We start from the raw sequence: 12,649 nt of genomic DNA, 5'->3' as shown, positions 1-12,649 counted from the left end.
TCAGAATCTGTTGATTGAAGCTTAGCTTACCTGTCCCTAGGTGTGATCCTGTACCCGGACCAGTACCCGACACTCCTGGACCAGTGCCAGTCGATCCCGTACCAGAACCAGTTGCTCCTGTATCAGTAGCTATACCAGAACCAGTTCCGATACCAGGTCCAGCAGTCCCCGTACCAGTACCAAGACCAGTACCAGTTGCTCCAGTACCAAGGCCAGTACCAGTACCAAGACCAGTACCAGTTGCTCCAGTACCAAGGCCAGTACCAGTACCAAGACCAGTACCAGTTGCTCCAGTACCAAGGCCAGTACCAGTACCTAGACCAGTACCAGTGGCTCCAGTACCAGTACCAGTGCCAAGACCAGTACCAGTGGCTCCAATACCAGTACCAGTACCGAGGCCAGTACCAGTTACTCCAGTACCAGTACCGAGGCCAGTACCAGTGGCTCCAGTACCAGTACCAGTACCAAGGCCAGTACCAGTTGCTCCAGTTCCAGCTCCTACACCTAATCCACCTTGTTGTCCTGTAGTATAAAGGGGGCACAGTCTAAATTATATTAGAACCTTCTTGGTACAACCTAAGTTTCCGATTACAGTCAAATCAGAATCATGGCAAAACACTTTTGTAATTGTAGCCCACATTCATTCTTACCATATTTAGCACCTTTAGATCCGACACCTTGACCATAGCCTGAAGATCACAATTAAAAAGAAGTTACACATGCAGTAATTAAAAGTAAAGTACACCGTGCAGACAAGCTGCCACTCCGGATTGTTTATATCTTATTATATCTTGAATATTGCTCTGCTCAGCTTTTCAGGTGGGATCAGCAAATCACCCGAGATCGTTTATGAGGCAGAATGTGAGCACTACTTGAAGTTACTAAGTAAGATGAAGATTTCATATAATGTAGTTTAATATCTCTAAGAAGTCAGACAGTGACAATTTTGACATTTAGGGATACATCCTTAAACAGTTACTTGAAGGGTGTTTCTTTGGCACTTCCTGTAACCTAGATGGTTTAATTTTCCCTTCCTGTACCCTAAATCCTCCCACTACTGCACAAAGCCATGAAGCACACAGTTTGAGGGGTTATAGAAATAGTCTTGTCGTCCATAATGAGGCTTTCAACTGGCTAGTCGTAATTCAGTTTTCCTGCTTTCGGGTGATCCAATGTCTTATATGAAATGTCTGGTCAGATTGTATTGGACTAACCAGGAAAGAGCATCCCTGTATAAATAAAAAAATATGCTTCATCCCAGTTTGGAAGGTTTTCCCCAAACCTCTGTGTCTTGACTATACCTCTTCATCATCTTTATGCTCCCCCGGCCTCAGATATCATGCTTACGCAGAAACCAGCTTTAATCCCACGCAAACATATATTTTGATTATTGTAATAGAGCCATATTATGAATCTATTTACCAGTGTATCTAGAATGAAGTATGTTAAAAAGGAGATCTCCATCCCATAACAGTGCTGTAGTAAGTGTGCTTGTAAAATAAGCAGAATTCTCCTTTTGGTGCCCAATTAATTGAGTTTATTCCAGATAAATACAGAAAAATGTTTGCATTATCTGGAAGGCGTATTAAATTCACTTCTCAGGCTATTGCTCTTGCCCCTAACAGTTTATAGCTAACCCACACCGGGTACGGAGGTACACTGAACTGATAGACCAAAAGAGGTCTCACGGCTCTTATCTAAGCCTGAGAATAAGGCAAAAGGCAAAAAAACTAAATCGGACAATCCCTGTCAGAAAAGGCCACAGTTAAAATGCACCTTATGCAACATATAACAAAAGAGTATCGAATCATTTAAAGGACTACAACTCACCGCGGCGACCAGCACCGCCCCCAAGCACGCCTCCGGTGCCGGCTACACCCTGGCCTGCAGCAAGGTCAGATCATGATCATTAGCACTTCAGCAAGATCTAATGGCTTTCCATCAACCATCTGGTCAAAACAAGGATCTTACTCGTACCATATTTGGAAGCTTTTGATCCAGGTCCAAAACCTGTGGAGAAATGTCGTAAGCTGAATTATCCAGCATAAAGGTCTAGTGTAATCATTTGAAAAAAAATTAACAACCATATATAGATTTTTGGATTGTAATTACCAGGTCCAAGTCCAGACCCTGGTCTTACTGCTCCTCCTACCACACCACCATAACCAGACCCTGGGCGGTATCCTTGTGCAACTCCACTGCCAGGGCCATAACCAGGTCCCACTCCAGCCTGGGTTCCATAGCCGGCCCCAGGTCCATAGCCGGCCCCAGGTCCATAGCCGGCCCCAGGTCCATAGCCGGCCCCAGGTCCATAGCCGGCCCCAGGTCCATATCCAGTACTAGCTCCACCTGGTCCATAGCCAGCCCCACCCGGAACTGATCCGGCCCCACCTGGTCCATACCCAGTCCCACCAGGAACTGATCCGGCTCCACCTGGTCCATATCCAGCACCACCAGGAACTGATCCAGCCCCACCTGGTCCATACCCAGCCCCACCTGGAACTGATCTGGCCCCACCTGGTCCCACTCCAGCCCCTCGTCCAGGTCCATAGCCTGCCCCTCCACTTCCTGGTCCAAGGCCAGTTCCAGTGCCAGCAGAACCAGTTCCTGTTCCACCCCCGGGTCCATATCCTGTTCCAGTTCCACCTGTTCCTGCTCCAAGACCGCCTCCAAGCGCTCCACTTAACATGCCTATTTGGAAAATGAAAATAGTTGTTAAATGTTTTCAGGTTATTAGGGTGATCTATCAAAGCAATAGGAACATTGTTGTTATGATATACTTATATTTACCATATTTACGGGCTTTGGCATTGGCATCATAACCTGAAATATAAATTAAATCTATGATCAGCCAAAACATTATTGACAATAGAACCAGGATTCTCCTTACAATTCAAAGCAGTTTAGGTTTACAATTACTAGGGGTGTGCATTGGCACTGCCCTCACGATTCAATTCGATTACGATTCACCAGGTAACTATTCGATTCAATTCGATTCTACGATGCATTGCGATGCATCAAAATTCTAATGCACACAATAAGGCAAATTTTTTCACCTTCCACTCCCAAACCTACGGCAATTAAATGCCAGGCTTTCTCCTTTCTGACATTGTCCTTATAAAAAGGATGATATATTTCATAAATTATTTTATGTTGCTCCACTTCGACAATCAGTCTCTCGTCGTCCATGTTGCCATCCCTCTGAGCCCCTTTGATTGATTGACTGCTGACCTGGAGCCACCGGTCATGACGTAATAATGTTGATGTGAAGTTGTGATAGGCTACAAGAGCTGAGTATTGTGTTTTATTTTGAAAATTGACCGGATGCTCTATGGCTTTTAATTATTCACTTCCTGCCCGGCTCGATCTGCTCTGTTGAAATTGACGCGGTTCAGCAACGGCTCACGTAAAAAATAGGAGTGCTACGGAACGGTAGCGCTGCGGCGCGGTGCAGCGCTTCTGGGACGCTGCTGAGCCGGTGGAAATGGTTTCATTGATTAGAGCGGAGGCGGTCAGCAGCGGTGTCCGCGGTGCAGCCGTTCCGCGGCGCTTACGTCCCCGGTGGAAACCAGGCTAGTGTTGTTGTTGCTAGCTAGCGCCGCCGCTTAGCATGTACTTCACAACTCTATTGTCCACTCGAGGCCCGAAAATAAACAGCGACATAATCGATTATGGCACGTTGCCGTATCGATGCTGAATCGTGCATGCCCCGCATTGCGATGCATCGCCCAATCGATTATTGTTGACACCCCTAACAATTACCTCCAGTTCTTGTACCTGCTCCTCCTCCTGGTCCATACCCAGCTCCACCTGGTCCATACCCAGCCCCACCTGGTCCATACCCAGCCCCACCTGGTCCATACCCAGCCCCACCTGGTCCATACCCAGCCCCACCAGGAACTGATCCGGCCCCACCTGGTCCATACCCAGCCCCACCTGGTCCATACCCAGCCCCACCTGGTCCATACCCAGCCCCACCAGGAACTGATCCGGCCCCACCTGGTCCATACCCAGCCCCACCTGGTCCATACCCAGCCCCACCTGGTCCATACCCAGCCCCACCAGGAACTGATCCGGCCCCACCTGGTCCATACCCAGCCCCACCTGGTCCATACCCAGCCCCACCTGGTCCATACCCAGCCCCACCAGGAACTGATCCGGCCCCACCTGGTCCATACCCAGCCCCACCAGGAACTGATCCGGCCCCACCTGGTCCAACTCCAGCCCCACCTGGTCCAACTCCAGCCCCACCTGGTCCATACCCAGCCCCACCAGCGACTGATCCGGCTCCACCTGGTCCAACTCCAGCCCCTCGACCAGGTCCATAGCCTGCCCCTCCACTTCCTGGTCCAAGGCCAGTTCCAGTGCCAGCAGAACCAGTTCCTGTTCCTCCCCCGGGTCCATATCCTGTTCCGGTTCCACCAGGTCCAACCCCGGCTCCAGGTCTGGTCCCACCACCGGTGCCACCCCCAGCTGGTCCATACCCAGCACCACCAGGTCCAGCTCCACCTGTTCCTGCCGCTTGTCCTCCTCCAAGAGCTCCACTTAACATACCTGTAACAAACCATTGGATTAATGATGAAGTTATATGAAGTTAGAATGACAATCCCACCACAATGTTTACATATTTGATCTACCCTGTTATCATTACTTATATTTACCATATTTGCGTGCTTTGGCATTGGCATCATATCCTGTAATATATAAAAGATGGTGATCAGCCAAATTTTTCATACTTTCGTTTTAAATCCTTGCATCAAATTTGTACTAGTTAATTTGCATAATTCACTAGTAAAACTTTGATTTAAGGATATTCAGGTTCATAGTTACCTCCAGCTGCTGTCCCTGCTCCTCCACTTTGAGATCCCACTCCACCTGGTCCAAACCCGGCTCCACCTGGTCCAAACCCGGCTCCACCTGGTCCATAGCCGGCCCCACCTGGTCCAAACCCAGCCCCACCAGGAACTGATCCGGCTCCACCTGGTCCAACTCCAGCCCCACCTGGTCCATACCCAGCCCCACCAGCAACTGATCCGGCCCCACCTGGTCCAACTCCAGCCCCACCTGGTCCATACCCAGCCCCACCTGGAACTGATCCGGCCCCACCTGGTCCAACTCCAGCCCCTCGACCAGGTCCATAGCCTGCCCCTCCACTTCCTGGTCCAAGGCCAGTTCCAGTGCCAGCAGAACCAGTTCCTGTTCCTCCCCCGGGTCCATATCCTGTTCCGGTTCCACCAGGTCCAACCCCGGCTCCAGGTCTGGTCCCACCACCGGTGCCACCCCCAGCTGGTCCATACCCAGCACCACCAGGTCCAACTCCACCTGTTCCTGCTCCTAGTCCTCCTCCTAGTCCTCCACTTAACATACCTGTTTGGAAAACAAACCAGGTTACTCCAACTCGCTGTAGAAGTTAAGGTTTAATTTAGAGTGTTGTTATGATGTAAATATGTTTACCATATTTACGGGCTTTGGCGTTGGCATCATACCCTGAAATATGAATTAAATCTATGATCAGCCAAAATGGAACCAGGATTCTTCTTACAATTCAAAGCAGTTTAGGTTCACAATTACCTCCAGCTCTTGTACCTGCTCCTCCTCCTGGTCCATATCCAGCCCCACCTGGTCCATACCCAGCCCCACCCGGAACTGACCCAGCCCCACCTGGTCCATACCCAGCCCCACCCGGAACTGACCCAGCCCCACCTGGTCCATACCCAGCCCCACCCGGAACTGACCCAGCCCCACCTGGTCCATACCCAGCCCCACCCGGAACTGACCCAGCCCCACCTGGTCCATACCCAGCCCCACCAGGAACTGATCCGGCCCCACCTGGTCCATACCCAGCCCCACCCGGAACTGACCCAGCCCCACCTGGTCCATACCCAGCCCCACCTGGAACTGACCCAGCCCCACCTGGTCCATATCCAGCCCCACCAGGAACTGATCCAGCCCCACCTGGTCCATACCCAGCCCCACCAGGAACTGATCCGGCCCCACCTGGTCCAACTCCAGCCCCACGACCAGGTCCATAGCCTGCCCCTCCACTTCCTGGTCCAAGGCCAGTTCCAGTGCCAGCAGAACCAGTTCCTGTTCCACCCCCAGGTCCATATCCTGTTCTGGTTCCACCTGTTCCTGCTCCAAGACCGCCTCCAAGCGCTCCACTTAACATACCTATCCGGAAAATAAAAGCTTTAATTTTTTAATGTTTTCAGGTTATTATGGTGATCTATCAAAGCAATAGGAGCATCATTGTTATGATATACTTATATTTACCATATTTACGGGCTTTGGCATTGGCATCATACCCTGCAATTAAATCAATGAAATCTTTGATGAGCCAAACACTTTAATTATAAACATTACACAACTTTAACTTCACGGGCCCTATCTTGCATCTGGCGCAATTGACTTTCTACACTGACGCATGTGTCGTTGCTAGTTTGCAACTGGCGCAGAGCGTTCTTTTCCCTCCACTGCCACGCGCCTGTAAATTAGGGAATGTTCTTGCGCCCCAAGGGGCGGTTCGGCGAAAGGAGGAGGCGTGTTCTGGCGCAAACTTTCCCTGGTGCTATTTTGCAGTTTCAGAAAACAATTGCGCCACAAACCAGGAAATACCTGGTTTAAAGTCAGTGGCGCGTTATTCAGATGCTATTTTAAGGGCGCATGCATAATGTTGCTTGTGCACCTCGCGCATACACTTTGCTTCTCTCATCTACCTAGCCACACATTCTCGGTAAATTATTTGGGAAAGAACAGCTGATACAGCGGTAATAAGTTGTACTTTTAAATCAATGCATCTGCAAACACATATTTTCTTGACACAGACATCGTGTACAAGCCCATAACTTTTAGGATTGATCTTGAGAAAATATTGTTTTACCGCGAGTGAGTGTTAAAAAGAATGAATGAATGCGGCCGCGCGTGTGTGCATGTGTAAAGTAATTAATGAATGTGGGCGCGCGTGTGTGCGTCCATCTGTTTAAACACACGCAAACTAAACACGTGACGCATAATACAGTCCATGGCAATGTATATTAACGGGGGGACACATGCATATTAGGAACACAAGTCAATAACGATAATGCCTACAATACTGGTAAGAAACGATGTTTGTTAATGTGTTACGTGTATCATTAAATAGAACCACAGTTATCGCATATCATATGTGTGTTAAGTTTTCTTTGCCGAAATTTATATGAGGATTATTTGGCCATAAAGGAAACTTCAGCCATTTAGTTTGAAATTCATGTGGTCATGCATCTGTCTCATCGGAGACTGCAAGCGCGCTGTCAAACTATCAACTCGTCAGATTCAAATGCGCTCATGGCTCTTGAAGGGGATGGGAGATGGCACTCTCATTGGTTTGTTGCACGTTACGCCCAAACCACACCTACGGGTAATTAGGCTACTTCAGACCAACCCTTTTTAGATTTGCGCCGGGCGCAAGAGTCATTTATGCGCTGGTAAAATAGCAACATCGCCATAGAACCGCCCACAAAGCTACTTGCACTTGGCGCTTCTCATTTGCGTTTCAGACCATTAAAATAGGGCCCTAAATGTTTAAGTCATGATTACCTCCAGCTGCTGTCCCTGCTCCTCCACTTTGAGATCCCACTCCACCTGGTCCAAACCCGGCCCCACCTGGTCCAAACCCGGCTCCACCTGGTCCATACCCAGCGCCACCAGAAACTGATCCAGCCCCACCTGGTCCATACCCAGCGCCACCAGAAACTGATCCAGCCCCACCTGGTCCATACCCAGCCCCACCAGGAACTGATCCGGCCCCACCTGGTCCATACCCAGCCCCACCTGGTCCATACCCAGCGCCACCAGGAACTGATCCGGCCCCACCTGGTCCATAACCAGCCCCACCTGGTCCATACCCAGTCCCACCTGGAACTGATCCGGCCCCACCTGGTCCATAACCAGCCCCACCAGGTCCAACTCCAGCCCCACCAGGAACTGATCCGGCTCCACCTGGTCCAACTCCAGCACCTCGACCAGGTCCATAGCCTGCCCCTCCACTTCCTGGTCCAAGGCCAGTTCCAGTGCCAGCAGAACCAGTTCCTGTTCCTCCCCCGGGTCCATATCCTGTTCCGGTTCCACCAGGTCCAACCCCGGCTCCAGGTCTGGTCCCACCACCGGTGCCACCCCCAGCTGGTCCATACCCAGCACCACCAGGTCCAGCTCCACCTGTTCCTGCTCCTAGTCCTCCTCCTAGTCCTCCACTTAACATACCTGTTTGGAAAACAAACCAGGTTACTACAACTCGCTGTAGAAGTTGAAGTTTTGAAGGTGACATATTATACCTCCAGGTCCAAGTGGTATTAGCAGCTAGAAGCTGTTTTGGGAATCGGCATCTCCTAACATCACAAGTGGGCGTGTCCACCTGGATGTGTGCTGGATACATCAGTCCACCAGCCTACCCAGTGGGATGCACCAACCGTTGCTCATCCATCCGCCACACATCTAGGTCAACACGCCCATGATGTCGGAAGAGGCAGATTTTCAAAACGGCTTGTAACGGCTAATCACACTCACACCTGGTGTTATAATGTGTCACTTTTAATTTAGAGTGTTGTTATGATGTAAATATGTTTACCATATTTACGGGCTTTGGCGTTGGCATCATACCCTGAAATATGAATTGAATCTATGATCAGCCAAAACATTATTCGACTACAACAGAACCGGGATGCTTCTACAATTCTAAGAAGTTTAGGTTCACAATTACCTGCAGTTCTTGTACCTGCTCCTCCTCCTGGTCCATACCCGGCCCCACCAGGAACTGATCCAGCCCCACCTGGTCCATACCCAGCCCCACCAGGAACTGATCCAGCCCCACCTGGTCCATACCCGGCCCCACCTGGAACTGATCCAGCCCCACCTGGTCCATACCCAGCCCCACCTGGTCCATACCCGGCCCCACCAGGAACTGATCCGGCCCCACCTGGTCCATACCCGGCCCCACCAGGAACTGATCCGGCCCCACCTGGTCCATACCCGGCCCCACCAGGAACTGATCCGGCCCCACCTGGTCCATATCCAGCCCCACCAGGAACTGATCCGGCCCCACCTGGTCCATAACCAGCCCCACCTGGAACTGATCCAGCCCCACCTGGTCCATAACCAGCCCCACCTGGAACTGATCCGGCCCCACCTGGTCCAACTCCAGCCCCACCAGCGACTGATCCGGCCCCACCTGGTCCAACTCCAGCCCCACCTGGTCCATACCCAGCCCCACCTGGAACTGATCCGGCCCCACCTGGTCCATACCCGGCCCCACCAGCGACTGATCCGGCCCCACCTGGTCCAACTCCAGCCCCTCGACCAGGTCCATAGCCTGCCCCTCCACTTCCTGGTCCAAGGCCAGTTCCAGTGCCAGCAGAACCAGTTCCTGTTCCACCCCCGGGTCCATATCCTGTTCCGGTTCCACCAGGTCCAACCCCGGCTCCAGGTCTGGTCCCACCACCGGTGCCACCCCCAGCTGGTCCATACCCAGCACCACCAGGTCCAGCTCCACCTGTTCCTGCTCCTAGTCCTCCTCCTAGTCCTCCACTTAACATACCTGTTTGGAAAACAAACCAGGTTACTCCAACTCGCTGTAGAAGTTAAGGTTTAATTTAGAGTGTTGTTATGATGTAAATATGTTTACCATATTTACGGGCTTTGGCGTTGGCATCATACCCTGAAATATGAATTAAATCTATGATCAGCCAAAATGGAACCAGGATTCTTCTTACAATTCAAAGCAGTTTAGGTTCACAATTACCTCCAGCTCTTGTACCTGCTCCTCCTCCTGGTCCATACCCAGCCCCACCTGGTCCATACCCAGCCCCACCCGGAACTGACCCAGCCCCACCTGGTCCATACCCAGCCCCACCCGGAACTGACCCAGCCCCACCTGGTCCATACCCAGCCCCACCTGGTCCATATCCAGCCCCACCTGGAACTGATCCAGCCCCACCTGGTCCATACCCAGCCCCACCAGGAACTGATCCGGCCCCACCTGGTCCATAACCAGCCCCACCTGGAACTGATCCGGCCCCACCTGGTCCATACCCAGCCCCACCAGGAACTGATCCGGCCCCACCTGGTCCAACTCCAGCCCCACCTGGTCCATACCCAGCACCTCGACCAGGTCCATAGCCTGCCCCTCCACTTCCTGGTCCAAGGCCAGTTCCAGTGCCAGCAGAACCAGTTCCTGTTCCACCCCCGGGTCCATATCCTGTTCTGGTTCCACCTGTTCCTGCTCCAAGACCGCCTCCAAGCGCTCCACTTAACATACCTATCCGGAAAATAAAAGCATCCGTTTTTTAATGTTTTCAGGTTATTATGGTGATCTATCAAAGCAATAGGAGCATCATTGTTATGATATACTTATATTTACCATATTTACGGGCTTTGGCATTGGCATCATACCCTGCAATTAAATCAATGAAATCTTCGATGAGCCAAACACTTTAATTATAAACATTACATAACTTTAACTTTACATGTTTAAGTCATGATTACCTCCAGCTGCTGTCCCTGCTCCTCCACTTTGAGATCCCACTCCACCTGGTCCAAACCCGGCTCCACCTGGTCCAAACCCGGCTCCACCTGGTCCAAACCCGGCTCCACCTGGTCCAAACCCGGCTCCACCTGGTCCATACCCGGCCCCACCTGGTCCATACCCAGCCCCACCAGGAACTGATCCGGCCCCACCTGGTCCATACCCAGCCCCACCAGGAACTGATCCGGCTCCACCTGGTCCAACTCCAGCCCCTCGACCAGGTCCATAGCCTGCCCCTCCACTTCCTGGTCCAAGGCCAGTTCCAGTGCCAGCAGAACCAGTCCCGGCTCCACCCCCGGGTCCATATCCTGTTCCGGTTCCACCAGGTCCAACCCCGGCTCCAGGTCTGGTCCCACCACCGGTCCCACCAGCAGCTGGTCCAAGGCCGGGGGGTAAATAGCGGTCAAAAGTGGACCAGAATAAAACATATATTCCCTGGATGAATTGTCTTGCAGAAAGGCATCATTTATCATTTATTATGACAAAACACTAAATTCACATATGATTTAATGGACTAGATAGCTCATGTAAAATGAGAAAAGTTTCAAATGTTTTAATTTGAGCATTGAGATTAGGGAATGGAGCTCACCAACTCCACCTCCAAGTCCAGGTACACCACCAGCTCCTGTTCCAGCCCCACCTCCAAACCCAGGTATGTTACCAGCTCCTCCTCCAGGAAGTCCCCCAGCACCACCTCCACCACCACCTCCACCAAGACCTCCTTGTCCAAGTGCACCACCTGCCCCTTTTAATGAAGACAAAGGGCATTCAAATATACGCTGCTATGGAATAGACAGCAGTGTACTGCTCACTTCAGTAGATTTAGATATTGAAGCTATCGTGTGGTCTTAGTGATTTATAATTAAACTGTGTGATTACCATATTTAGCTGCCAACTTTGCTGCTTTCTTTGATTTACCCGACCCTGGAAAAGAAGAATACATTCATGGATTGTGCATTCAATATTAAGCAGTGATGACGACGATGTTGGGATCTTTTCTAGCAGCAGCAAACCTGATTTGGGGGTGATAAGAGGATAACCCCGGAACACTCCAGAGATCTGCTGGCTGCTGAACCCTCCACGACCAGCTGGCAAGAGACACGTGGAGTACGATGGATGAGGTGGGGTTACACTTTGAGGGAGGTGGGTTGGTGTGACACTACAAGGGAGGTGGTGTTACAGTACGAGGGAGGTGGTGTTACAGTACCAGGGAGGTGGTGTTACACTACCAGGGAGGTGGTGTTACAGTACCAGGGAGGTGGTGTTACAGTACCTGGGAGGTGGTGTTACACTACCAGGGAGGTGGTGTTACAGTACCAGGGAGGTGGTGTTACACTACCAGGGAGGTGGTGTTACAGTACCAGGGAGGTGGTGTGACACTACCAGGGAGGTGGTGTTACACTACCAGGGAGGTGGTGTGACACTACCAGGGAGGTGGTGTTACACTACCAGGGAGGTGGTGTTACATTATAAGGGAGGTGGTGTCACACTACGAGGGGGTAGGGTTGTGTTACACCATGAGGGGGGTGGTGTCACACTACGAGGGGGTAGGGTGGTGTTACACCATGAGGGGGGTGGTGTTACAGTACCAGGGAGGTGGTGTTACAGTACGAGGGGGTAGGGTGGTGTTACACCATGAGGGGGGTAGTGTCACACTACGAGGGGGTAGGGTGGTGTTACACCATGAGGGGGGTGGTGTTACAGTACCAGGGAGGTGGTGTTACAGTACGAGGGGGTAGGGTGGTGTTACACCATGAGGGGGGTGGTGTTAGGACTCACCTCCGGCCCCCAGTCCAGCGCCCCCCTGGCCCAGCACTCCTTGCCCTGCAAAGAGTAGGTCAACGGTTTGGATGTTAGGGTGGAAAGGAAGTGTTGGTCTATGTGACAGCAGGACACTATACAATTATGAAATAAAGATAGTCAAGCCACGCGTCATAAGTCAAACTGATTTTAGACAGAAGAGGTAATCCACATTTTTAATATCGATTAGAAGTGAGATCTAGTGTTGATCTAGTCTAGGCGGATGATGATATTTACCAGTCTGAGGTGCAAGTCCGGATCCTGTGACCACTCCAGGGAGAACACCACGGCCTC

At 51.4% G+C, this 12,649-nt stretch overlaps 3 protein-coding genes across 7 annotated transcripts; all 3 read right to left on the bottom strand.

The window, feature by feature from the left end:
• Positions 1-652: 652 nt before the first annotated feature.
• LOC132460894 (uncharacterized) lies at positions 653-4,894 on the bottom strand. Of its 3 annotated transcripts, XM_060055858.1 has the most exons (8): positions 4,831-4,894; positions 4,662-4,694; positions 4,294-4,554; positions 3,853-4,209; positions 2,113-2,391; positions 1,978-2,010; positions 1,831-1,884; positions 653-689 (listed from the first exon to the last, which is right to left on the bottom strand). In XM_060055858.1, the coding sequence occupies exons 3-5, from the start codon at positions 4,480-4,482 to the stop codon at positions 2,149-2,151; spliced, it is 789 nt and encodes a 262-aa protein (XP_059911841.1). In that variant the 5' UTR covers positions 4,483-4,554; positions 4,662-4,694; positions 4,831-4,894; the 3' UTR covers positions 653-689; positions 1,831-1,884; positions 1,978-2,010; positions 2,113-2,148. The 3 variants fall into 3 exon arrangements, with proteins under 3 accessions (XP_059911841.1, XP_059911843.1, XP_059911842.1); XM_060055860.1 differs by lacking the exons at positions 653-689; positions 1,831-1,884; positions 1,978-2,010; positions 2,113-2,391 and adding exons at positions 2,553-2,691; positions 2,791-2,823; positions 3,763-3,852 and having other exon boundaries at positions 3,895-4,209; XM_060055859.1 differs by lacking the exons at positions 653-689; positions 1,831-1,884; positions 1,978-2,010; positions 2,113-2,391 and adding exons at positions 2,553-2,691; positions 2,791-2,823 and having other exon boundaries at positions 3,763-4,209.
• A 358-nt stretch (positions 4,895-5,252) lies between these two features.
• LOC132460890 (uncharacterized) lies at positions 5,253-9,915 on the bottom strand. 3 transcript variants are annotated; one of them, XM_060055855.1, is made up of 5 exons: positions 9,773-9,915; positions 9,656-9,688; positions 8,735-9,568; positions 6,274-6,306; positions 5,253-5,367 (listed from the first exon to the last, which is right to left on the bottom strand). In XM_060055855.1, the coding sequence occupies exons 3-5, from the start codon at positions 9,494-9,496 to the stop codon at positions 5,359-5,361; spliced, it is 804 nt and encodes a 267-aa protein (XP_059911838.1). In that variant the 5' UTR covers positions 9,497-9,568; positions 9,656-9,688; positions 9,773-9,915; the 3' UTR covers positions 5,253-5,358. The 3 variants fall into 3 exon arrangements, with proteins under 3 accessions (XP_059911838.1, XP_059911836.1, XP_059911837.1); XM_060055853.1 differs by lacking the exon at positions 5,253-5,367 and adding an exon at positions 6,026-6,171; XM_060055854.1 differs by lacking the exons at positions 5,253-5,367; positions 6,274-6,306 and adding exons at positions 8,098-8,238; positions 8,603-8,635.
• A 231-nt stretch (positions 9,916-10,146) lies between these two features.
• Positions 10,147-12,349, bottom strand: LOC132460912 (uncharacterized). Its single transcript, XM_060055889.1, has 7 exons — positions 12,335-12,349; positions 11,569-11,643; positions 11,435-11,479; positions 11,145-11,300; positions 10,516-10,929; positions 10,391-10,423; positions 10,147-10,288 (listed from the first exon to the last, which is right to left on the bottom strand). Exons 3-7 carry the CDS (start codon positions 11,435-11,437, stop codon positions 10,280-10,282), a joined length of 615 nt encoding a protein of 204 aa, XP_059911872.1. The 5' UTR covers positions 11,438-11,479; positions 11,569-11,643; positions 12,335-12,349; the 3' UTR covers positions 10,147-10,279.
• Between the last annotated feature and the right edge of the window lie 300 nt (positions 12,350-12,649).

The sequence above is a fragment of the Gadus macrocephalus genome, chromosome 7, assembly GCF_031168955.1.
Source record: "Gadus macrocephalus chromosome 7, ASM3116895v1".
NCBI lineage: Eukaryota > Metazoa > Chordata > Actinopteri > Gadiformes > Gadidae > Gadus > Gadus macrocephalus.
Note: the sequence above shows the minus strand (reverse complement) of the source record. Positions and strands in the feature narration are given on the sequence as shown.